Below are 26221 nucleotides of genomic sequence, written 5' to 3' on the forward strand. Positions count from 1 at the left end.
TCTTCACTGGCCGCTACTGGGTCACTCTCCCAGAACCATGAGCTTTATCATACCTCTGCTTAAAGCTATGTATGGATCCTGCCTCCACTACATCACTTACCAAACTATTCCACTTCCTGACTACTCTGTGACCAAAGAAATACTTCCTAACATCCCTGTGATTCATCTGTGTTTTCAACTTCCAACTGTGTCCCCTTGTTGCTGTGTCCCATCTCTGGAACATCCTGTCTTTGTTCACCTTGTCAATTCCTCTCAGTATTTTATATGTCGTTATCATGTCCCCCCTATCTCTAGTCCTCCAGTGTCGATTTCCCTTAACCTCTCCTCGTAGGACATATGTATACTCGAGTGTGTGTGTACTCACCTAATTGTGGTTGCAGGGATTGGTGTGTGTCTGTGTGACCCAACAATTAATATTTGCACAAATAACTCACAGTTGTGACTGGGTGTGGACGTGTGAATTACTCATTACTCTATAATTTTTTCATGACTGTAGCCATGTATAAATGTAAGTAGGTAAATTTATTTACTTACATGATTCAATACCTTTGTAACTTGCGAGGTCATTACCATTGTACCTTGTTCAGCTATCAAAACTCTGAGGCCCAGTTCCTGGACCCATTATGTACCTCTGTAATCTGTAAATACCTTTGTAACTTATCATGATTGAGACCAGATCTACCTGGAGTTCATTACTTTTGTAACTTGCTCAGCTATCAACACTTTGGGGCCCAGTCCCTGGACCCATTATGTACCTCTGCAATCTTTTGACTACTGCCCATAGGAAGGGTATGGGGTGCATAATAAACATATTAAACTAAACTAGATCAAGAGCCCCTCACCAGCATCAAGGAACCTTGCTTGAGGGGATTATTATTAATAGTAGTAGTAGTAGTTTCTTTATTTCTACAAGTACATGTACAAGGTATACAGGCATAGCTGACATCAGTGACATACTACTATGTATATAGAAAGCCACTTGTTAAGCAGAGAATTTCAGGCAAATTAGGTCAATTTTGTCCCAGGATGCGACCCACACCAGTCGACTAACACCCAGGTATCCATTTTACTGCTAGATGAACATGGACAGTAGGTATCTTAAGGGAACACATCCTGATGTTTCCACTCATACTGGGGATTGAACCATGGACCTCAATGTGTGAGCTGAGTGCGCTAGCGATCGAGCTACTTGTTAAAATAAATACAGTGGAACCTCAGCTTACGAGTTTAATCCATTCCGTGACCTTGTTCGTATCCCGATCTGCTGGTATGCAGAGTCAATTTTCCTCATTTAAATTAACTGAAATACCATTAATCCATTCCAGCAGAATTCCTGCTCTCAGGAGGCAGGAATGTGATGCTAATATCAACTCTAAGGCTTATTTATCTATCACAATTCATCTAATGTGACACAATAAACAATATAAATAACAAAGAAACCTGATATATACTCAAGAATGAATAAAATATGTCATTATGTGACAAGTGGTGGCAGCCATTCCTTACCTCAAGCTGCCGCCTTGTTGTGGGTCAGTGGGGGAGACCTCCCGCCATCCCCCAACAGACACCACCATCCCAGCTTGCGTGTTCAGTTTCACTTCTCCTACAAGCTAGCTGTGTTTGTGAATTGTGTTTTGATCTTTTAATTACCATATCTTGTATCTGACAAGCAATCATGACACCCAGTAGGCATACCAGTGTTGCTGAATGACTTACTGACTTGACTGACTGAATGACTTTTTCACTGAAGAGGACCCTGAAACAGTGTTTAGAGCAGCTGATGCCTTACCATCAATTGTATGATGTTCTGCAGGGTAAAACAGAACAGAAATCCATTACAGAATTTATGCACACTCCAGTACAACCATCGACTTCAGTACCAGAACCTCTACCATCCACCTCAGCCCAGTAGGACCACAACATAACTCTCCACTCTCTCCACAATCATCCACAAACACCAGCACCCACAATTTAAGGTAAGAAATACTATTATTTCTGTTGCAATTATAGTCTTAAGAAGTAAAAACAACATAATGCATCACAACAATGAACTACAATTATATACTCATTTTTACTTTTGTAAGATCTAGAGATCTAAAAAAAAGTTGTTTGAGAGGGAAGGTCGCATCCTGAATTTTTGCTCGTATCCAGAAACAAAAAAATCAACCGAGCGACTGCTCGTATCCTGAAAAACTGGTATGATGGGACACTCGTAAACCAAGGTTCCACTGTATTACTATTACCATTATCATTACTGACAAGTGTTCATAACACTTTCCCTAGATACTCATTACTAATCAAATCACGGATTGGGCGGGAGGGGTTTAACCCATGACCCATGGCAAGTGAGACCTAAAACTCAGCCAAGTGCATTAACCACTCAACTCAATGTTGTATGACCCTAGTGGGTTTACTGCTTAGTTATGATTGTAATACTGTAATAATAATATCCACCAGAATCATGATAGCCATTACTAACCTTAATATCACAGGATGACCTCACAGCACCCAGCCTGCTGGTACAAACCTTGCTCAAGGCCCCCAATGAAAATAAGTCACTTGCTGGAGTGTCTTTCATTTGACAGGCAGATGATCCAACTTCCATCAGGTGGCATGCCACCAGTTCAGCACTACCAACAAAGCTACCTTATCAAAAACAGGGCCAATAGGTCCCCTTTTTACTCTTGTTTAGGTGGTGGATTTTGCAAAAGAGGGAAATTACCCCACTAATAATGACAAATTAGAAAAAGTCCAATTAAGGGGATACGAGGCCCAATTCCTTGGATCAAGAGCCAATTTGCTGCAGCTAGGGGACCCCCACCACTATTGAACGGGCAGTTTCATAATACCTGTACATGGGCAAAGACATTAAAAACCACAAACAATGCATATAGATCATACAGCAGCATAGACACATACAGTGGTATAAGAGACTTGAAGAAAACACATTTAATAAAACATTTTTAATGAATAAATTACAAATATTTTTACAACCATAGAAAAATTTATACAAGTAAAAAATGATTTTTAATGCTGTCAAGTGCATTACCATGATAAACAGTATACATTAAGCAACATCAAGTTATTGCCAACAATGAATTCATAGCATTTTCATCCAAGACATTCAAAAGTTTGAGCTAAAAATTTAATATATATTGAATAATTCTACAAAACAGGACTGTCACTCATTTGGGATAGTGTGTGGCTCTCAATGTACAATATTACTATGCTCATTACATGGCTTAAAAAATGTCAATTTACTGGTTAACTTGAAAAAGAATAAAAAGGCACAATACTGTGACGGGAATACACATATTACCTGCACATAAGAGACAAACTTATGACAACATTTTGGTCTGATCTGGACCATTAACTAGTCAAACATAAGTGCTTCTGTGTGTCTAGTTAATGGTCAAAGTTGGACAGAAACATCATAATAAGTTTCATTCTCCCATCCCCTCAAGGAAGGTTCCTTGATGTTGGTGAGGGGCTCTTGATTTAGGGAATTGGATCTGTGCTCCAGTTCCCCGAATTAAGCCTGAATGCCTTCCACATCCCCCCCCCCCCAGGCGCTGTATAATCCTCCAGGTTTAGCGCTTCCCCCTTGATTATAATAATAATAATAATTCACTCTCCCATGTGCAGGTTATTTGTGTAGTGGTTAACTTATTTGCCAGAGAAGAATAACATCACAGCTTCTTGTGCATTTTGTACAGTTTCAGAGAAAAACTGAAGGATGTCTCAAAATGCAGAAGTTATTTAGATTTTTTACTCTTGGACCTCTTTCAATTTGAAAGCATATTGTGGAAACCTGCACAGAATGTCAATGACTTTTTTTTTTACCATTTCTGCTTATAAGGACATTTTGCTGTAATGAAAACATGTGACCATCTATCTGATATGAAGGGGTGACTATGGTATTGATGAGCACTGCATGACACATATTGGTTTAGTGCTTATTTTTAATATAATAATAATTATAAGGTATTGATGAGCAACATCCTAACCTCCACCTGTAAGACATCAAATAAAATTAATACTTATCATAAAAAAGTAGTGACTAGATTGATACTTGACAATGTGTGTGCAATATTAATATTTACACATATTTACAATATATACAATAAAATAACTGAACACAAGATGTCCAAACACAAAAGGAGATAAGACTGGAATGATAGAATGTAACTTAGGCCAAATTCTCAGAGCCATCCTAGAGACATACTCATCAAAGTATATTCACAATATCTTTTTCATGGATAAGCTGCATAATCTCAGTTCCCTGTAAACAAAAATGCATCCTTGACTGTCATTACTGACAACATTAGGTAGCAAATAACCAGTCAGAGTGAATCCTTCGAACACAGGTTATAGTTGCAGCACATTCATTAAGATGGTTGTTTTGGTGATCTTAGTATTTCATCTTGTCAAATCACATTCCTAGTTCACTTAAGCTAGGAAAAGTTAGATGAAAATTGTACAGTATATTGAAATAAATCCCTAAATATTAAAATTAAGACAAGTGATTCATGGTGCATTTATATAGTCTGTGTTGATGTGAATTCTTCCTGATTCAATTACAAATATGTAATGTATTATTTATACATTTAGAGATTTATTTAATTTTTATATAAAACTTAAACCTTTATAATAATAGATCATGCAGTATTTATATGATGCATATATTAATACAAGAATTAACGCCTATGACTGTTTATTTAAAAAGTTAAAAATAAACTTGTACAATACAAATACATACTATACTGTAATAATTCTAAACTGAATAATACCAATTAGTACTGTGCTAATTTTAACAGGCTACAAGAGAATAAAATATACAGCAAATTATTTAAAGTTTCCTCAAGTCATAATACATATTCCACAACATTAACTCTTCAAGCCTTGAGGCTGAAGGGCTTTTGAATCTACAATCACACCTGATTACCAGCCACTCCTCCCAATCCCCAGGCATTGTACAACCCATATGGGTTTACATCATTCCCATGATAATAATAATCCACACCACTAAGTGTGTGTGTGTATAACACAGCTAACCATGAACATTATGTCTATATATGATCAAGACAAATTACTGTACACTGCAACAAATATTTGTGATCCAAAGGAAGTAGGTGCATACAGTTAGGCTGCATGTCTAACTGCATTTTGCATGCTAGATTGAGCCTCTATCACTCCTTGAGGTCAATGACCCACATGAGTTTAGCACATTACATAAAAAATTATGAAAAAAAAACTGTGATCCATAATGAGCTTTGATTTCCATTGTATCCTTCAGGCCCTAAGCTTAATGAGGTAAAGTTGGGTGTCATCTCTAATTTTATGAGTTCAAGGGAGGTGCCTTGATACTAGTGAGGGGCTCTTGATTCCTTCCTTGGATCAAACATATTTACCCCCCATCCCTCCCTCTTCCAGGTACTGTTTGACCCCTACAGGTTTTATGCTTCCCCATGAATGTAAAAAAAAACATAATATTCAACACAGGTGGCAGTATCTCATACTTATTATAGTGTTTAGAAAACACTACTGAATAATGTATAATAATCTTAATAACATGCAGTTAAAATCATACCCTTGAAAAGGTAATACACAGTATAGTTTTGATTAACCATGAAAACAATCATATTCTTAAGTCAAGTTCTGCATTTTTATCTAAAATTGTGAGACAAGAGGTTCTCAAACCTTTCTTACTAAAAGATAATTAAAGCAAAACACTAAATTATTAATCTAAATGGCACACTGGTTGCAAGAAAAACTTCAAAAGGCCTCAAAGAACCTGGGAAAAATTACCATTTGAAACAGACATTCATTCTTTAGAAAAAAAAAAAAGAAGCAAAATGTATGTTTAGAGATAGGTGTGTGTGTGTGTGTGTATGTAGTAGAAATGCATTGACTAAAGAGTCATAATATAAAAAAGCTAGAATACTGGAACTTACAGCTAAAATACAGCAGAGCATCAGTAAGAGTATGTGACAGAATACAGAATGATAATAGTACTGTAGTTGTAGTTTATAAAGCCACAAACAACAATTGGAAACTTTATCTAAGACAATGTTTCACCCCCTTAGCAAGCTTTACGGTATGATCAAACTATAAAGCCTGCTGTACAGGTAAAATGTTGTCTTCAATATTTTTCAATTGTTGCTATGTGTATTTATGAACTACAAAAGCTAGAATACGTAGGAGCAAGTTACAGCCTGACCACGGATGTTAATTTATTAGCCAGGGAAAATAACGTGACAGGTTGATATCACCTGAATCACGAAACTGTGATAACACGACTGCAAACATACCATGGAACGGGTGTTTTACAACTCGCTCGCCATGGGTTCAAACCCATCTGTTCCGTGGTTTTGAAATCACACGATAACTCACTAACTACAGATCTGACCCAGATTCAGCTTTGGATGTTGGGTTAAACTCTGTCTGCTCGATCTTTGATTATCACTAACTTGATGCACACTTCATTTATTGCCATGACAATTCATCTGTAAGAGTCGAGTGTACAGTATCTTCTTTGAAGATACAGCTGTGTTAATCTTATCTCCATTTCTTTTTTTTTATAGTCGTTCACATTCTACCCTAGTGTTTAAGGAAACTTGAGTTACAAAAATTTACATTTTCAAAGAGTGCAAATTAAGTGATGTGGTTTAAAAAATTTAACGAGATGAGGTACATTTAACCCTTTGAGGGTCCGTCCCATAGATCTACGGCTTTACGTTCAGGGTCCAAACCGTAGATCTACGTCATGAGCTCAGCTCACTCTGATAAACTGTGACTGGTACATTTGGGCCTAGATATGAGAGAATACATCTATGTGGTATGTGTGCACCACATAAAACAGATCCTGCAGCACGCTGTGTATAATGAGAGAAAAAAACTGAAATCATGATTTTTCGATTAAAACAGCGACTTTGCAGTGTTTTTCGTATGTTTTTTATAGTTCTATTTGCGATTTCTTGGTCTCATTTGATAGAATGGAAGACATATTACAGAAATAGAGATGATTTTGATTGGTTTTAGCACTGGAAATGGCTTGAAACAGCTCAGAGTAGCAGAAATGTTAAATTTTTGCCGATATTCAAAAGTAAACAAACGACCTCACACGTTTAATACGCGCCAGCTGGTGGGTCTAATATGCATTCACAAATATGGTGATGATATTTATACAATTATTACAGTATTGCATAGCAGTAAATCTTCTATTTTTTGGTGTGAATAAAAAATCAAAATGGAATTTATTTGTAAAGTCTCAAAACATAACTAATGAACAGAGGAAATGTTAGTTTAGTTCCAGGAATACATACATTGTTTATTCTGGACCCTATTTTGAAATTGGAATATTTTGAACTTTGTGTTAAATTGGCCAAATTAACAATTTCCAATCACTTTAATTTGTAGTTGAAACAGTTGACTTGGCGATTTCTTGTGCTCAATCGATACAATAGAAGTAATACTAGTGAAATAGCTAAGAATTTGGTTGACTGGAATAATGTAATTGGCCTAAAATGGGAGTCAAAGTCGGCAAAATCACCGATTCGTAAATATCGCTGGCACATCAAAATTTGCGAGAGCATAATTTCGTAAATTTTCCATCAAATTTCGTACTTTTTGTTTTATTACCTTCACAAAAAGATTATCTACCATTTCATAAGAAAAAATAACAAATTTTTTTTTTTTAAATTCTTGGACACTGGGGCACCACTTCAGATTTGGGCCTTGGACCCTGAAGGGGTTAAAAGACTGTTTGCCCCAATACTTGCAATAGCTGCCTTAAATTATTTGACTGCAAAGTGTATGTTTGAAGCCTTTTAATATACACTATGGAGAAACCTTAGCAAGTTTGCTACATGAAACTATAAAGGGGTATGATAGAAAAGGGAAGGAAACAGCAGAAGGTGCACCTCTACATCATATAAACAAAAATATTTCATTTTTAATGAATGTTTAGGTTTATAAATAATGCTGTATTAACCCCTTGACTGTCACAACCCCAAAATCTGAGGTGTCTCCTGGTGTTGCAAAATCGCCCCCCCCCCCCACCAAAAAAAAAAAATTATATTTTCTTATGAAATGATAGAGAATCTTTTCTCGATTGTAATAACACCAAAAGAACGAAATTTGATGGAAAACTGATGGAATTACGCTCTTGCAAAGTTAGCGACCTCGGCAATATTTACGAATTGGCGATTTCACCCACTTTGAGCCCTATTTTCGGCTAATTCCATTGTTCCAGTCAACCAAACTCATAGCTATTTCTTTAGAACTCCATTTTTTCTACCGAATGAGTACAAGAAACAGCCCATTTACCGATTCCAACTACCCAATAATGTGGTCAGAAATTTGCAATTTGGCCAATTTCATGAAAATTAAAAAATATGACAATTTCAAAATAGGGTCCAGAATGAACAATGCAGACATTCCTGGCTCTAAAATAACATTTTCTTTGTTCATCACTCACATCTCCAGGCCCCTCTGATATTACTCTTGCTTTCTATTTTGAATTTTTATTCAACAAAAAATAGAAGATTTACTGTTATGCAGACTACTGCAATATTGTAATAATTGTATAAATAATGTCAACCCATTCATGACTGCATATTAGTATGGCTACTTGGACATTTATTGGAAAATGACATCATTTGTTTACTTTTGAACATCAGCAAAAATCAAACATTTCCCCTACTTTGAGCTCTATTTCAAGGTTCTTTTCATAGTAAAACCAATCACAATCACCTCTATTTCTATAATATGTTTTCCATTCTATCAAATGAGACCAAGAAAAAGAGAATACAACCATAAACACTATATGAAAATAGACCACAAAGTCTGCATTTTAATAAAAAAAAAAAGGAGTTTTTTTTCCCTCATTATGCACTGCGTGGTGCAGGATGTTTTTTTATATGGTGCACACTGACCACACAGACCCATTCTCTCACATGTGGGCCTACCAGCTTTCTCCTGCTTGATTTGAAGCCGCTAGAATTTATGAGTATATATACGTCAAAAACGGTGGCTTGTAAGACGTATATATATATAGAGATGTAAAAATAATTTTAAAGATGTAGAGAGCTTTAGTGCGAAGCTTCCTCACTAATACCATCTGTTTACAATCACTTATCCAAGCCTGTCTGTTTTGTCTTTTGTATTCCTTCTCAGAATTAACAGTTACTGCATTAAAAACTGTAGTTTGTCATCTTCATATGTACTTAGAAAAGATTATTTTTATTCATGTGTAGTTGTATGTGACTAATTACCTTAGAATGCAAATCTAATAAAAAATGTGAAGACCTGATTTCCCTGGCAACTGATAATGTAAATTTTCCAAATTGATGCTCTACTGTAGTAAGCACACAGGTGCCCAGCTTCTAAGGAGAAAAATGTAACAATACAATAAGGTATGACAGTGATAGAAGATAAGCTAAACATTCAAGAAAGCTATGGTAGTGATTCAAGATAGCATATTCCTTTAATGAAATACTTACTGCTCAAAATGACTGATACTCTCTAAAACAATATACACTGACAATTACAGTTCTATACTGAAAGATGAAATAAATAGAATTTATAATGCAACTGTGGATTGTGACGTGAAAGAAAGAACACTGCCAAATGGGTACAAAACTGGCTTGTATGAGAAACCTAATAATAATAATGGGTGCAATCAAATGATGTAACAATAGGTAAAAAATACTAAGCACTCAGCTAAAAATACTAAGATCACCAGACCATCTGTTTGAACCCTGTCACTTCACTTGAATAGTCTTTATTGCTCATAACTGGCTGTATGCCTGTGGTGCACTATGAACCAGTCATTATGTACACCTTTATTGAGTATTCTTTATATTTATGAATACTATGAGACTACTGCTCCTCTTAAAATTTAATACCATATGTAACAATGGTACTTTGAAAATTATTTTGACAGAAATCAAAACAGCCAACCAGGGCTGTCATCTGAGATACAGAATAAACAAGTTCAAATATACAGACGGAATCATGCAAAGCATATTGTGATAATGGTAGAATTACCGACAACATGTTAGTTAAAAGAACACATATGTGACTAATGCTTGACAAAGCTCCTGGAGAGCGGAACATTACCACAATAAAATGTTGCATTAATTGCACTTGTGTCCTTGTACCTAACAAAGCATATTGTCATTTCAATATTTAATTTTCCTAATATCTACAATACAAAGGCATAGAATTTTGCATCTTACGCATCAGAAACGATGCATCTATGGTATCCCTTATAAAATATCTATGATCAGAGGGAATGCTCACTATAAGAGCCAGTATTTATGAGATTATTTGGTACTGTAAAGGCAACTACAGTATTTTGTCTCTGGGTACAACTGTACACAAGATCACTAAGTGATTTTTAACTTACAAATGAGTCACATATGTTTTTCACCTTACAGACAAGATGCATATTTTTTATCAGTTTACAAACAAGATACATATATATGTTTCATTTTTTTTTTTTCAGTTTACAAACAAAACGCCTATACAGTGGAACCTCGGTTTTCGAATCCCCTGGTTTTCGTCGAATTCGGTTTTTGATGACTTTCTTCATCAAAATATTGTCCCAGTTTTCGTTCATCACCTCAGTTTTCATCCTCCGTACTGAATGTGTCCGTCTGCCCACGCCCACACAAAGCATCCCACACACGCATTCTGGGTCAGTTTGGCTTAGTTTCTTGTCGAGTGAATATTACCCTATGCATTCATACGAAACATTTCGTAATAATCCATTGTTTTTTGTGCTTGTTTATTGAGTGCAACTGCTAAATAAGTCACCATGGGGCCAAAGAAAGTTCCGAGTGCAAGCCCTTTGATAAAGAAGGCGAGAAACATGATAGAATTCAATGGTGGTAGAGGGTGGTAGTGATGGGGGTAGAGGGTGGTATTGGTTGTGATGGTAGTAGAGGGTGGTAGTGATTATGGTAGAGGGTGGTAGTGCTGGTGGTAGAGATAACCTCTCCTCTCCATCTTCCATACACAAACAAGTCTTCAATAAAGGTACAAGTGATTTAAATGTTCATTTATCCATTTCATTAGTGCTGTATATTTATTTCTCATTGTTTTCTGTATGTAAAACTATGGTCATTTTCTATAAAATGTATTTTTTTGTTAATATTTTTGGGTGTCTGGAACAGATTAATTGGATTTACATTATTTCTTATGGGTAATATTGTTTCAGTTTTCGTCAGACTCTCTGGAACGAATTAAAGACGAACACTGAGGTTCCACTGTATGTTTTTTCTCCTTACAAACAGGTTGCATATATTTTTTTTGGCTTACAAACAAGCTGTATGTGTCTTCTTAACTTGCAAATGAGTTGTATCTCGGGTTCTTTGACTTAAAAATGAGTTGTTTAAAAAAATCATACCACGGGTGGGATTTGAACCTGCGGTCAGAGTCTCAAAACTCCAGACCGTCACGTTAGCCACTGTGCCAGCTACCTTCAATAAGATTCATCCAACTAGGTATATTTCTACACCATAGGAAGGTAAGCATAGGCACCACCGTGACCACAAATGCAAGCTTTTACAGACGAATCTCTCTGACCGCGGGTTCAAACCCCACCCGTGTTATGGTTTGTTTGCAATCATGTCATTACGATTTCATGAGTCATGAGTTGTTTGTATAGAAATTAATAGTACAAAGGCTATTTTAAGTCTTACTCATGTACATATTATGACTGCAGTTGTAAAAATAATTGGTTTTAAGTGCAGATGTGTGTAACTTGTGCATTTGTAACTGCCACTGGACTACACCCATTCATATATATACATGTACCTAAAAAAAGTGGACAATACTTGAAATAATAGTACCTTGGCATCCTCTAAAACTTTAATTAACGTGACTATTTATCAATGCAGAAAGAACAAAAAGGCACAATACTGTGACTGAAACACTGCAGAAATAACCCACATATAGGAGAAAGAAACATGTGATGTTTCAGTCCAACTTGGACCATTAATGAATTACACACAGTTGGGCCAAAACATCATCATAGGTTTCTTTCTCCTATGTGTGGGTTATTTGTGTATTTATCTATGTAATACTTAAGTAAAAAGTCTACAATGTGCCTAACACTAGGAAAACCTTTGGCTTCCATGAGCGGTAAATAATGAGCAAGAGATTATTACATGGTGACATCACAATCATAGTGTGATGTTAAACATATTTATAGATGGGGTTGTAAAAAAGTAAACACAAGGGTTTTGGGGAGAGATGTGAAACCGAAAGATAGTGAATTTAATATAAAATGGGAGTTGTCACAGTTGCACTTTGCTGATGACATGGTTGTTTTGGGAGATTCTAAAGAGTAGTTGTAAAGATTGGTGGAGGGATTTGGGAGGGTATATAAAAGAAGGAAATTAAATGTAAACATAGGAAAGAACAAGGTGATAAGAGTAAAGAAAATTCCAGGCAATGAAAGATTGGTTATCAGACTGAAGGGAGGGAGTATGGAGTAAGTAAATGTTTAGATATTTGGTAGGGGACTTTTTTGGTGGTTGGGTCTGTGAAAGAACAGGTGAACCATAGAACAGACAAGGGGGAAAAATTGTGGGCAGTGCATTGAGCCATCTATGAAGACCAAGAACTTTGCTGATGGAGATAAAAAAAGGGGAATGTACAAGAGTATAATAGTGTCATTACTATTATATTGGTGTGAAACATGGGTTTTAAATGTTGCAGTGAGGAGGAGGATGGCAGCAGTGGAGATGTCATGTTTGAGGGCAGCGTGTGGTGGGAATATTATGTGGGGCATTTAGAGTTTAGATATTAGAAAGTTTGGGGTTACCAAAAGTATTATTGTGAGGGCTGAGGAAGGATGTGCTCTGGTGATCTGGATATTCAGAGAGGATGGAGCATAATAGGATGACTAGGAGGGTTTATAACTCTGAAATGGAGGGAAAGGATGAAGGTTAGGGTAGAGGTCATCCCAGGAAAGGTTGAAAGGAGGGGCAGGGGTTGTCCCAGGAGAGGTTGGAGAGGGAGGGGGGGGGTAAAGGAGGTTTTGAGTGCTTGGAGCTTGGACATCCAATAGATTTGTGTGAGCACAAGTGGTTTTTTATGACTGGACATGCTGTAGGAATGTAAACAGGGTAACATTTATGAATAGATTCAGGGAAACTGGTTATCCAGACTTGAGTCCTGGAGGTGGGAAATACAGTGCCTACACTCTGAAGAGGATGGGTGGAGATGCTGCAATTCAGAGGGCTATGTGAATTGTGATGTCAGCATGAATCTAGTAAGACAGCAATTAAATGAATGATGGGGGAAAATGTTTTCTTTTATTCACTCACTGTGTCTCAGTGGAAGACAGCCAATGTGTTAAAGTAATGCTTGCTAAACCTTCAAGGTGAAGGCCTCTCAAGAGTTCAGTAAAGTTACTCTCTGCAATTGTGTCATTTCACCATTTGTAGGCTTTGTGCCGTATGTCTCCAGGAGTCAGAGATAATGGAGGACTTAACAGTAGTCACAGAGAAGTACTGTGTATACAACTAGCTTTCCCTCTACAATATAAGGACAGAGAGATGAATATGACCATAGCAACAAGAATACCACAGCATATCATGGAAAATGTGACATTTGTGGCTACTGTATATGGAGAAACTGTGACCCAAAATGGGGCACAAAACTCACAGAAGGAAGAGTTTGAGAGACTGCAAATGAGAAAACCTCTGAGCCAATATGACTGTGATCCCGCAAAGCTGAAAAGATAGACTGACTAGACTGGCCCTTCCTTTAGGAAGGAGAGGGATGCCTTGCTCCAAGGAACCGAAGCTACCTTCCCATCCTTGGATCAAATCTGATTACCTTCTATTCCTCAGGTGCTGTATGATCACTATGAGTTTATCACTTCCCTATGAATAAAACAGAGAGATTGGCCCTCATAGTCTCATTCATTTCCATAAATGCAAGCTCTGCATTCTCTCATATGAATACCGACCACACATACAGCAAAGTAGCTAAAAATAGACTAAAAGAAGGTACAGTGAATTCATGAGTAGATTCCTTGCAAAGTAAAACTAGGAAAACTTATTTAATGGAAACTGTTTACAATTCATGATGGATTATTTTTAGAGTCGCTGGGAAATAACTAACATGGCCTATGGCCTGGTAGGTAAAGCTCTCGCTTTACACGCTGAGGGTCCAGGTTCAATTCCCAGCAAGGGTGGAAACATTGGGCATGTTTCCTTATACCTGTTGTCCCTGTTCACCTATCAGTAAAATGAGTACCTGGATGTTAGTCGACTGATGTGGGTCACATCCTGGGAAAAAACTGACCTAATTTGACTGAAATGCTCTGCATAACAAGGGGCTTTCTATATAGTACTATGTCATTGATGTCAGCTAGGCCTGTATACCTTGTACATTTACTTGTAGAAATAAAAATATTAACTAATTATTCCTGCCAAAAAAGTAGAAATACAGAAACAAAGAAAGCCTCTGATTCAACAAACTGCAAAGAAGCACAGTTCAGGACCAAGGATGAATGGAAAAAAATATAGACACCAAAGAACAATAAAAAATGGGACACTTTACCCAAGGCTGAGATGAGAGGCTCAAAGGCAATTAAAAAAAATAGAGACAGCAACTAAGGCAAAGTCTGAGTTCAAACTCCTTCACAGCCACATCAAGAGGAAACTTAAAATTCTAGAACAGGTGATATCATTATATTGATGAAACAAGGAAACTCACTGAAAAAAGCAGATAATACATAAGGATCTTGAATGTAACTGTCAAGAGGTGTTTCCCTAGAAACATATTTTAAAATAAAAATGATAACGAATCAGAAAGATATCACTATTGGCCCTAAGGATGGGGACAGAGGCCCTAATTACAACATTTGCCTTACAATGATGTCCAAGAAGCCATTGGATGGAAAATACAACATTTGGTGAATAGAAAGAGTGCCAATATTAAAGAAAATAGTAGACAATCATCCAAGTAACAAATTTGCAATAGATATTTACTGGGCTGAGAAAGAAAGCATTCCGCTGGATGAAAAAAATATTTGAGACAGTAGGCAGAATCACAGTGCAGGAAGAAGCATCAGTACGAGCATCAGTCACAAGTGTTGTTCCACTAAGTCCTGTACTAGAACCCATACTGTTGATGAAGAGGACATAAAGAGAAGGTGACCATTGGAAACTGCAAGGTCTGGAGAGACAACAGTAAGTGGCTGAAGAAAACATATCAATTGCAAGGAAACACAAGGTACCAATTAAGAAAATTAACCTTGGGGTAGACATCACACTAAACCTATCCCCAGAAGCATATATAAACAGAATAATAGTCATATTATATGCAAAATTAACATACTTACGGATAACCTCCAGGAATCTGAGTAAGAAACCATTCACATGATGTACACATTTCCTTGCTCACTGTGACTCCTCATCTTTCATATCTCAGGTACTACATAATCTCTTGAGTTGAAGAAGGCAGGTATTGCTGACAATGTCAAGTAAACCTTCATTATGAAGGTATGCTCTGATTTTGTGTCTTTTCTACCAACTTGAGCAGCAGTATTTTATGACACTACACTTTAAAGGCATTCTTCCAGTGTAGGAACATACACTTTACCCACTCTTCTTTTTCTTGTCGAAACTTTGTCATCTTAAAAGAAAAAAAAAAGAAAAAAAGGGGCCCTCTCCCACCGAGAAAGAGTGATGGAAAAAAATAGGAAACGCATTTACTGTCATTTACTCAATTGCTGTCTTGCCATTAGTGTACTGACATCACAGTTCAGATGACCTCTGAACACCAACATCCTCACCCCTCTTTTAGAGTGCAAGCACTGTACTTCCCACCTCCTGGACTCAAGTCTGGCTAACCAGTTTTCCTAAATCCCTTTATAAATGTTTCCGTGAACACACCCCAACAGCACATCACATCATAAAAAGCACGTATTTCCCCTCACTCCAACAGAATACACTCTCCCATGTCTGTTGAATGTTCAAGCCCCTTAGAACTCTATTATCATATTTAAGACATGACTTAGCATTCCTGAAGCTATGCAGATGCTATTAGGTAAAGTATTCCATATTTTCAAGTTTTCTATTAGTCTTTTTTTGCTATAATTTGCATCAAGTTGAATCTTATCTGTAATTCAGGGCTTCTTGTCTCTCTACCCTTGTGAATCTTGGGATCACATTTTCCACCTATCATGTGTCTGGCAATTCACCTGTTTAGTGATTCCTTAAAGATATGGGAAAGCTGTTTATACAGGTCTTCAACTCTTCTCAATAGCTATAGTGATATTTTATGTCAACTGGCAAGAGCAGATCATTAGCTTATTGCCTGGCTCAACTTTACTCAAATACATTCCCAAATAACCATAATATTTTACTATACTATACAGATTTATAAAAAAATTATTGGTAAAATGATAACGTAGTGATGTTTTGAATGGTACAATGTTTCGTCCACAAGTGGACTTTATCGAGTACATGATGAACCCACTCATGAGTAAAACAATGTACAATACCAATAAATTTGTATAAAGACTACACTGCACTAAGTGTGGTTTTACCATTTATCAGCATTATGTCTTCACTGAGTATACAAAATTATAAGTCTCTACAAAATGCTATCATAATGTTGATTGTGATACTGTGGATACAAAGATTTTGACAATATTGCTATTGCACTGGGCTACAGCTTGATATTACATAAATAATCATTATAGTTTAAAATGATATTGCTTTTATAAATACATTTTTGTGGCAGTGGAACATGTGTTATACAGTTTGGCCTGTCCTGTTCACTTGTATAAAAAATATACAGGGGGGCCCCCTTTGTACAGCTCTGAGGTTCCCGACCCCATACGGCAAATGAAAATTGCTGGTGGGTGGAAAAGAGCATGTTTTCATTACTGAATGCGTCCAAAACGCCTGATACCTTGTTTACACTTTCATATATTAAGTGCTCAATACAACTAGGCATAAAAAAAAAGATAGAAAAGTAAAATAAATACACAATACATAAAATACCTACCTTAAAATGTGGTGCTGGTCGCCCTTCCTTTGCGCAATCGTTGTATGAAAATGGCAAATTCGGTGTAAAAGCACTGAACATAATGAACAATGGCTCAATTGAAAACCAATAAAAATGTGAAACACCAAAAAGAGGGTGCCGAATACACAGGGCCCTCCTATATAGTTTATACATTATTTTAATGTCTTAACATCATACAAATATTCATCCTAAGTAAAGGATTTTATGTCTCAAGATCTCTGGCTACAAAAATTGAGTACAACTCAATGGTAGACTGAGACAATACTGAACTGAGTCAGACATTTTACATTATGAAATTGGGACCATTTCATTATTTAAAGACAAAATCATATGCATGTCTATTTCAATCGCAGAAATTCCATCCACATTATCATCTGAGATCAAGAGCAGGTCCATCGGTGGGCAGTGAATCCTCTAGTCAACATGGGACATCTTAGTCGAGATAGGACCAAGTCTGGCAATATATCAATACAAGTGCTCCTCAACTTACAATGGGGTTATATTCTGACAATTTAATCGTAAGTTGAATATGAATATGATATGCTAAATAAATAAGTAAATAAATAACTACTGTCACTGAATAGGTAAATAAACAAATAATTGCTGTAACTAACTAAATGCCAGTATTGAAAAGTAAATAAATGAACACAAGTTATGGACTTGTTGCCTTTATACTGAGTAATTATCTTAAGTTTCATCCCCAAAGTAATCGATTTTGCACCATTGTTAACTCGAAATATTGTAAGTCAAGCCATCCTAAGTCAAGGAGCACCTGTACTTCATGTGACAATGTTGAACCACACAAAGATACCTTTGATAATGTTGCTACTACACACACTTATTAACATAATGGCAGTGTTACAGCAACACAAATACACTCAGAAAGCCTTTACTGCACAAAGTTTTGTTCAAGAACAAGGCTTTATCAAGTCCTGTATGGGTGTAACTACTCTAGGTCTGGTGCTGCTGTCTGGCAGGCCTAGTTCTACCTACAGCTCACTCCACGAGATGTATCTGTCTCACTACTGCTTGGACACTCCAGCAACTGGACACTCTCTCAGAATTCTCTTGGCAGACCGTTGGCCTGGCAACGCATAGCATCAAGCAAACTGTCTGTACATTTATACCAATAAACCTAAGGCTCACCTTCATAGAAGTATCCTTACCCCATTGGATAAATCCTACTGATATATAGGAATTGGTGTGTTTTGTTATTCGGGCAACAGGAAAGGTCTCCTGCCATGGATCTTCGGTGAATGACGTTAAATTTAGTGATTACCCAACCCTTGGCATCCAGATGCTGGATATTAGTGATTAAAAAATAGCCTCTAATTGATGTTGGGTATCTGTAAAAAAGCATCCTCTTTAATACTGTTGTTAGGTATGAGTGATTAAGCAACTGCTGGCTTACCAATGTTATATATCAATGACTACCTTGAGTCTACCTGGAGGATATTCCAGGAATCAATGCCCCCGTGGACCGATCCATGACCAGGCCTCCCGGTGGATCAGGGCCTGATCAACTAAGTTGTTACTGCCGGCTGCATGTAATCCAATGTACGAACCACAGCCTGGCTGATGCGGTACTGATTTTAGGTATCTGTCCAGCTCCCTCTTGAAGGCAGCCAGGGGTCTATTGGTAATTCCCCTTATGCCTGGTGAGAGGCTGTTGAACAGTCTTGGGCCCCGGACACTTTCTGTGTTTTCTCTTAGTGTACTAATGGCGCTCATACATTAGCCTAGTCTGCTTGAAATGCACAGGATACTAGTGGCTTCCTTTTGTGCTTAACACGTAAACTACATTTGGTATACTGCGAAAGAAATAAAGTTTGTTTGTAGCTGGCTTACAGAGTTAAGGTAATCCCACCCTGTTTAAAAAAGAAAGATTACACTTTCATGTCCTGAGGAAGACTAAATATGAAGTGCTGCATGCTATTGGTGTCTTTGTGCTTAACAATATTTTATAATATGTAAATTATACATTGAAAACTATGCAAAGAAATAAAATTTTGAATTTCAATATATGGTACCTAGCTTGATGCTGTTAGATCAGGTGCCAGTCCAACTCTTCCAATTACTTACCTATTATGACTATTCTTAGCTACAGGAACAAGATTAAGTTTGTGATGTCCCATCTTCAGTATTTAGTCCACCACTAATATTTTTTAATTTTCCAGTAGTTGTACATGTAGTACCTAATACTTATTTAAACCATATACTGTTCTATTCACTACTTATTTAAACCATTTTGTTGTTATATCTACTATTTATTTATACCATTTCACTGTTCTATACCTGGAGTTTACCTGGAGAGAGTTCCGGGGGTCAACGCCCCCGCGGCCCAGTCTGTGACCAGGCCTCCTGGTGGATCAGAGCTTATTTAAAACTTATTTAAACTATTTCGTTGTTCTGTCTACTACTTTAAACCATTCACTGTTCTATTCACTACTTATTTAAACCATTTTGTTGTTCTATCTACTACTTATTTAAACCATTTCACTATTTAAACCATTTCATTGCTGTATCACTCAATAAAAACTTCACAGTACCCTTTAGACAGTTTTTTTCTTTATTGTTAAGAGGTTGCATGACACTTACAGCCTGATTCTGTTCAGTTTGTAAAATAATGACCAATTAAAATATACCACTCTTAACCTGTCTAGATTTAAGTAGTCTTTAAGTATTAGGATTAGTCTGCCCGAAATGCCCCAGCGTGATGGTGGCTTTCTTTGTACTTAACAAATTATAAAATGTAATGTCACATTGTAACCTTCGCAAAGAAATAAATTTTGTATTTGTTTGTCTAAGATAAGAAAGTCAGTGTGTCATTGAGGACTGTGTCTTGTTTCCACTGTGGTCCTTCAATCTTGTCCATCAGGATACAACCCTCAACAGTCAACTAACACTGACAACAGGTGTAAGGAAATACATCCAATGTTTCCACCCATGTCGGGGACTGAACCATAGATAATCTGTGTGTAAGGTGAGTACATTGCCAATCAAGACACTAAATTGGTAGTCACATTGTACCTGGGGAAATGGTTGGCAATCAGGTTTGATTCGAGAGGGTACCTCCAATTCCTTTGATCAAGAGCCTCCTTTCAAGAGACTCATTTCTAAAAATCTGGCTCAATACCTGACCAAACAGCAGTGAGCCTTGATCCACCTGTCACTATACACCTACCACATCTCACTCTCATACCTGTGACTGGTTTCAAGAGTACTTCCAACCATGCATCCCAGCTTGAAGCCAGCATTGTTTGCCTGGTTAATCAGGCTGTTGCTGCTAGTGTCCCACTTGCCTGCATCACAAACTGGTTGATCTGCTACTTAGAGAAGGTAATGCCTCAATTTCCTCATGAAAACTTTCTACCTTTGTTCTAGCTGTATTCCAAAATCAGCTAGTAGCAGTTTGTGTGCTCTCTGACATTGGCAAGTAGCAGCTTATGTACTTCTCTGACATCAGCTAGTAGTAGCTTGTGTGTTTCTTTGATATCAGCTAATAACAGGTTGCGTGCTTCTCTGCTGTCAGCTAGTAACAGGCTGTGTGTTTCACTGATATTAGCTAACAGTGTTTCTCTGTAGGACTTGATAAAGTTCTCGCATGATCAGAACATTGACAAATAAAATCTTGCCTTGCTTAATGTATTTCTCACATTTGTCAGCAGTTTGTCTGTATTTGGTTGATGTTCTCTCTTGATCACTATCTTAAAACTAATTCAAGGTATATTTTTATTGGCAGTAAAATGTTTCCTCCTATAATAAATAAAAGTTATTTTATTAAAAATTATAATTTACTATTCTTAAGGATGCCCCAGTCAAATCTGCTCTGAATTTGCACAACAAATCCAGAAGAGAACTTTCACCCCACTACCTTATCCACTTTCATTAGTTGCCCTCACAACAGGGGGCTTCCTGAAGACAAGATGAGAGAGAGAGGTCTCTCTGGAGCAAAACTTCAGCCATCTCTAAGCATGAGCTTCAGCCCGGTAACTGGGTCTGGATTACAAGTTCCACAATAGCCACCACATCGTCCAAGAATCCGCTGGTTGTCCTGTAATGGAATTCCCCACCAAAAAATTAATAATTTTTTTTACAGCACCAGTCATATCCTACCAAGGCAGGGTGACCTAAAAAGAAAAATGAAAGTTTGGGTTCAGGCCTAATAAAAATACTAATGATGCTATTATCCACATGCTAGAACATTTATACAGCAATAGAGAAAAAAGAAGTCCCACTGGGGATCTTCATTGACTTACGTAAAGCTTTCGATACAGTTGACCATGACTTGCTCCACATAAAATTGTCGTACTATAGTATAAGAGAGCACTCCCTCAACTACCTAAAGTCATACCTCAGCAACAGAAGCCAATATCTGTACACAAATGGGGCAAACTTTTCCGCACAGCCAATTACAGTTGGTGTCCCACAGGGAAGTGTCCTAGGCCCTCTTCTCTTTCTCATATACATAAATGACCAACCAAATGCATCACAACTACTCAAACCCACACTATTTACAGATGACACTACATATGTCTTCTCTCACCCAAGCCCAGTCATACTAGCCAATACTGTAAATACCAAATTACAGAAAATATCTACCTGGATGATGATTAACAAACTTACTCTCAATATTGACAAAACCTACTACATTCAGTTTGGGAACAGAACTACAGATGTTCCTCTTAACATAATGATAAGCGGATCACCTATCACAAAGCTCACAGAGGGAAAATTCTTAGGAATACACCTTGATAGTAGATTCAAATTTCAAACACATGTACAACAAATTTCCAAGAAAATCTCCAAGACTGCAGGCATACTATCGAAGATATGGTACTATGTTTCACAGTCAGCCCTCCTGGCCCTATATCACTCACTCATTTACCCCTATCTCACCTATGGAATTTGTGCATGGGGCTCAACAACATTAATTACCCAACAAAAGGCTGCAGTCAGAATGGTAACAAATTCCAACTCCAGGCAGCATACTCCACCAATATTCAAAACTCTAAACTTACTCACCGTACAAAACATCCATACTTATTATTGTGCCTACTACATACATAGAACACTAAACTCGGATGTAAACCCTCCCCTCAAACTTCTCCTTACCAACCTTAACAGAACACATGACCATAACACAAGGCACAGATCACTCTTTGATGTTCCCCGTGTCCATCTCACACTATGTAAAAACTCAACTGGAAATAAATGGTATAAAACACCGACACAATGGAAATATAAACACATATGCAGTATAATGTGATCCTTTATTGACAACGTTTTGCCGACACAGTGAGCTTTTTCAAGTCACAAACAGATCTGTCTGCAGCTTGAAAAAGCTCACTGTGTCGGCGAAACGTTGTCAATAAAGGATCACATTATACTGCATGTGTGTTTATATTTCCAAAAACTCAATTCACATATAAGGCCCAAAAATCTGGAATTCATTACCTGTGAATATAAAAGAAATAATGTCTGTTTATCAATTCAAGACTTCTTAAAAACCATTTACTCAACCACAACTAAATAAATACTGAATAACTGAATCTCATAAATGTATAACCTATGACCCTATCAAACTGTTTTTTCTTTATTACATTACCTAATAGAATACTCCGTTTTCTTGAATGCACAGTAACTCATCTAATGACCATATGACCTTTTTCTGCACTACAAATCATTGATTTTACTCAATCTGATTTGATTATATACGTTGTTACGATACAAATTTGTACAATTTTAATCCTTTGACTTTTCTGGTCGTATATATATGTCTTACGAGCCAGTGTTTCGGACATATATATACTCAATAATTCTAGCGGCTTCAAATCAAGCAGGAGAAAGCTGGTAGGCCCACATGTGAGAGAATGGGTCTGTGTGGTCAGAGTGCACCACATAAAAAAAATCCTGCAGCACGCAGTGCATAATGAGAAAAAAAAAAAAACTCTGACCTTCAAATTGAGCTCAAAGTAGCGGAAATGTTCGATTTTTACCAATGTTCAAGAGTAAATGAATCACACCACACGTCCAATACATGTCAACTGGGGAGTCTAATATTCTTTCACTAGTGTACTGATATTATTTATACCATTTTTACAATAATGCAGTAGTCTGCATAACAGTAAATTTTGTATTTTTTGTATGAATAAAAAGTCAAAATGGAAAGCAATAGTAATGTAAGAGGGGCCTAGAGACGTGAGTAATGAACAGAGGATATGTTATTTTAGTGCTAGGAATGTCTATATTGTTTATTCTGGACCCTATTTTGAAATTGGCATCTTTTTTAATTTGCATGAAATTGGCCAAATTGCCAATTTCTGACCACTTTATTGGATAGTTCAAATCGGTAAATGGGCAGTTTCTTGAACTCAGTTGATAGAAAAAATGGAGTTCTAAAGAAATAGCTATGAGTTTGGTCAACTGGAACAATGGAATTAGCCAAAAACAGGACTCAAAGTCGGTGAAATCGCTGATGCGTATATGTCACCGAGACCACTAACTTCGAGGGAGCGTAATTCCGTGAGTTTTCGACCAAATTTCATACTTTTGGTGTCATTGCCATTGGGAAAAGATTTTCTATAATTTCATAAAAATAATAATTGTTTTTTCCCAAAAATTTGGCAACATAGAATGACAGTTTCAGAAAGGGGCTTGTGACAGTCAAAGAGTTAATGCTTCTTATTTGAAATACTCATTTGTACTTCATGTTGTAATTTGTTTACTGTAATTTTTACCACTGAATATATCAATGCTTAGTTAATCTTAAGTTAATTTTAAGCCTACCCATAATGCTCTGCATACAAGGGGCTTTTGGCATGTACACCCAATCACTATATTTCTTTGTACAACTATGTATCCTGTCCAAATAAAAAATAAATAAATAAATAAATAAATAAATATGGCTTACAGAGGAAGAATTCACTTCCACTTGCTCATGGAGATGAAAGGAAATAAAGAAGAACAAGAATTATTAAGAAAGAAAAAACTCAGATGGGTATGTATACGTACATATGCACGTACATACATACGTGGTGTGATCTAAGTGTAAGTAGACGTTGTAAGATATACCTGTTATCTTGCATGTTTGAGACGGAAAAAGAAAAAAAAGACACTAGCAATACTAACATTGTGTAAAAATTTGACAGGTTTCACTTTCACACTCATTTGGCATTAGTATCTCCCTGGGTGGCTGCTGTCTGCTAACCTACTATCTATATAATTAATTTTAATTAAATATCAGTAATATTTTCACTTTTACATCTGCTATAAATTCATATTTATGAACTGAATATAAATGTATCCTTCAGGAGCTTTTTAAGATTTAAGTAGTGTTATTTTTTATTTGATTATTTTGGTGATCACTTTGAAAACAGCCTATGCTATTAGGACCTCGACATATTAGCCTAAAATGTTACATTTTGGGAAATTATAAAATATTTCTGTACACTGGGTAATGACCCTTTCAAATTTACCTTCTAAACCAATAATTCTGGACCTCCCAAACTCTTGGCATCCATCTTCTGTCCTTTTTGTATTAAATTTGCTATCTATGCCTACTATTATTATGATATATAAGTTAAATTATGATATATATATTATGATATATAAGTTAAATTGACGTCTATTAACCCTTAAACTGTCCAAACATAGATCTATGTTGTTACTGCTAGCACTCCAAACATGGATCAACATTTTATTTTTCTTGCCTTCAAATTTGGCATAATTGGCCTGAGATGCCTGGTCAGTATAGAATGGGTCTTAACACTTGGTGTGCACAGTATTAAAAAAATCTGGGACCACTTAGTACCTTGTGGGAGCACCAGTTCAATTGAGCACCAGCTAGAGCCAACAGCATGGCAAACACCAGGGATTCACTGATGTCATGTTGTATTAACACCCCTTTTAAGAGGAAAGTGATGTTGATCCTGAGTTTAGTGACTTTGAGATGGATGTGGCCACAAGTGGCCGAGGAAATATCAAAAACCTTTATAATAACCCATGTGCAACATCCTTTCAATTCTGATACCTCTGGTAGTGTCATCTTGCCAGAATGTCCTATAACCCATGCCCTAAGTAAAGAGAAACAATTCTGGAACATGTGTAATGGGTATTTGGCAGGCCAGCTGGCTGGCCACCAGCTAGCTGACTGGGTGGGTGGCTGACTGACTGACTTTGGTTGTCTATCTGTATCTGTCTCTATCTCACAGGTACACATACGTATAGTTATCATACATAGGATAACCCAAAAAATGTAGACAAAGTGCTATACTGTGCTTGTAGATTTAAGACATAACAAGCATGACTGGCAATACAGTTTCATTTGATCAGGAATCAGACATGACGACTCTGCATCGTGTGTAATACCTGTTAGTTCATGAGCAGCTCTCTGAGACAGAGACAAGCAGACAGAGACAGGAAGACAGACACACACACACACAGGCAGACAGAAAGACAGATAAGCAGAGCTAGACAGACAGGCATGTTTATTTGTAAACGTGAAAACAAATAAAGCCAAGGTTCCCTGGAGCAGTGCTTGGTCATCAAGTGTCATTCCACTGCTGCACTGTCAGCAGTGGAATGACACTCATCTTTCACGGTGCTTCAAAGAGTTTCATATATACTCCAGCATGTCTAAAACATTGCCTGGACCTATAAATACTTTGTATATATTTCTAGTCAATAGTATGTGACCAAGACAGGTGAAAATGTTCACCTGTCAGTGTGTTTATGACTATTTGAGTACTATTTCAGTACCTAATATTAATGTCAGAACAAAGATTGGCTATGAAATCACAAGAACTACTATATATTGTAATTATCAGAACATAAAAATTATATAAATTAAAATAAAAACGAGAAAAAAGGGTATATCGGCAACACTTCTGCAAGTGGCAGGACTCCATGTTGCCGTCAGGTGAGCACCCAAAACCAAATTTGCAGCCTTATATCTCAGCAAGTACTGACCCTAAATTTTTTTTCTGGGTCTTATTACACCCAGAAAATTGCCCTCTTTAATTAAATTTTTTTTTCAAAACGTTCGAAGTGCTAATAGTGAAAACGTAGGTCTACGTTTGGACAGTTTAAGGGTTAAATAAAGCATTTACTGTAGTTAGTAAAAATATGATGATGAAAGTGTTTCTTCATTTTTGGGGTC

At 36.8% G+C, this 26221-nt stretch overlaps 1 protein-coding gene across 3 annotated transcripts in view; it reads right to left on the bottom strand.

Moving 5' to 3' along the window:
* Positions 1-2948: 2948 nt before the first annotated feature.
* LOC128703154 (A disintegrin and metalloproteinase with thrombospondin motifs 9) overlaps positions 2949-26221 on the bottom strand; it is a 1205378-nt gene continuing 1182105 nt past the window's right edge. For all 3 annotated transcript variants that reach the window (XM_070103358.1, XM_070103357.1, XM_070103356.1), the window contains one exon: positions 2949-21115. In XM_070103358.1, coding sequence (XP_069959459.1) covers positions 21020-21115 — 96 coding nt within the window. In that variant the 3' untranslated portion in view covers positions 2949-21019. The remainder of the gene's footprint in view (positions 21116-26221) is intronic.

The sequence above is a fragment of the Cherax quadricarinatus genome, chromosome 85 (assembly GCF_038502225.1).
Source record: "Cherax quadricarinatus isolate ZL_2023a chromosome 85, ASM3850222v1, whole genome shotgun sequence".
Taxonomy (NCBI): Eukaryota; Metazoa; Arthropoda; class Malacostraca; order Decapoda; family Parastacidae; genus Cherax; species Cherax quadricarinatus.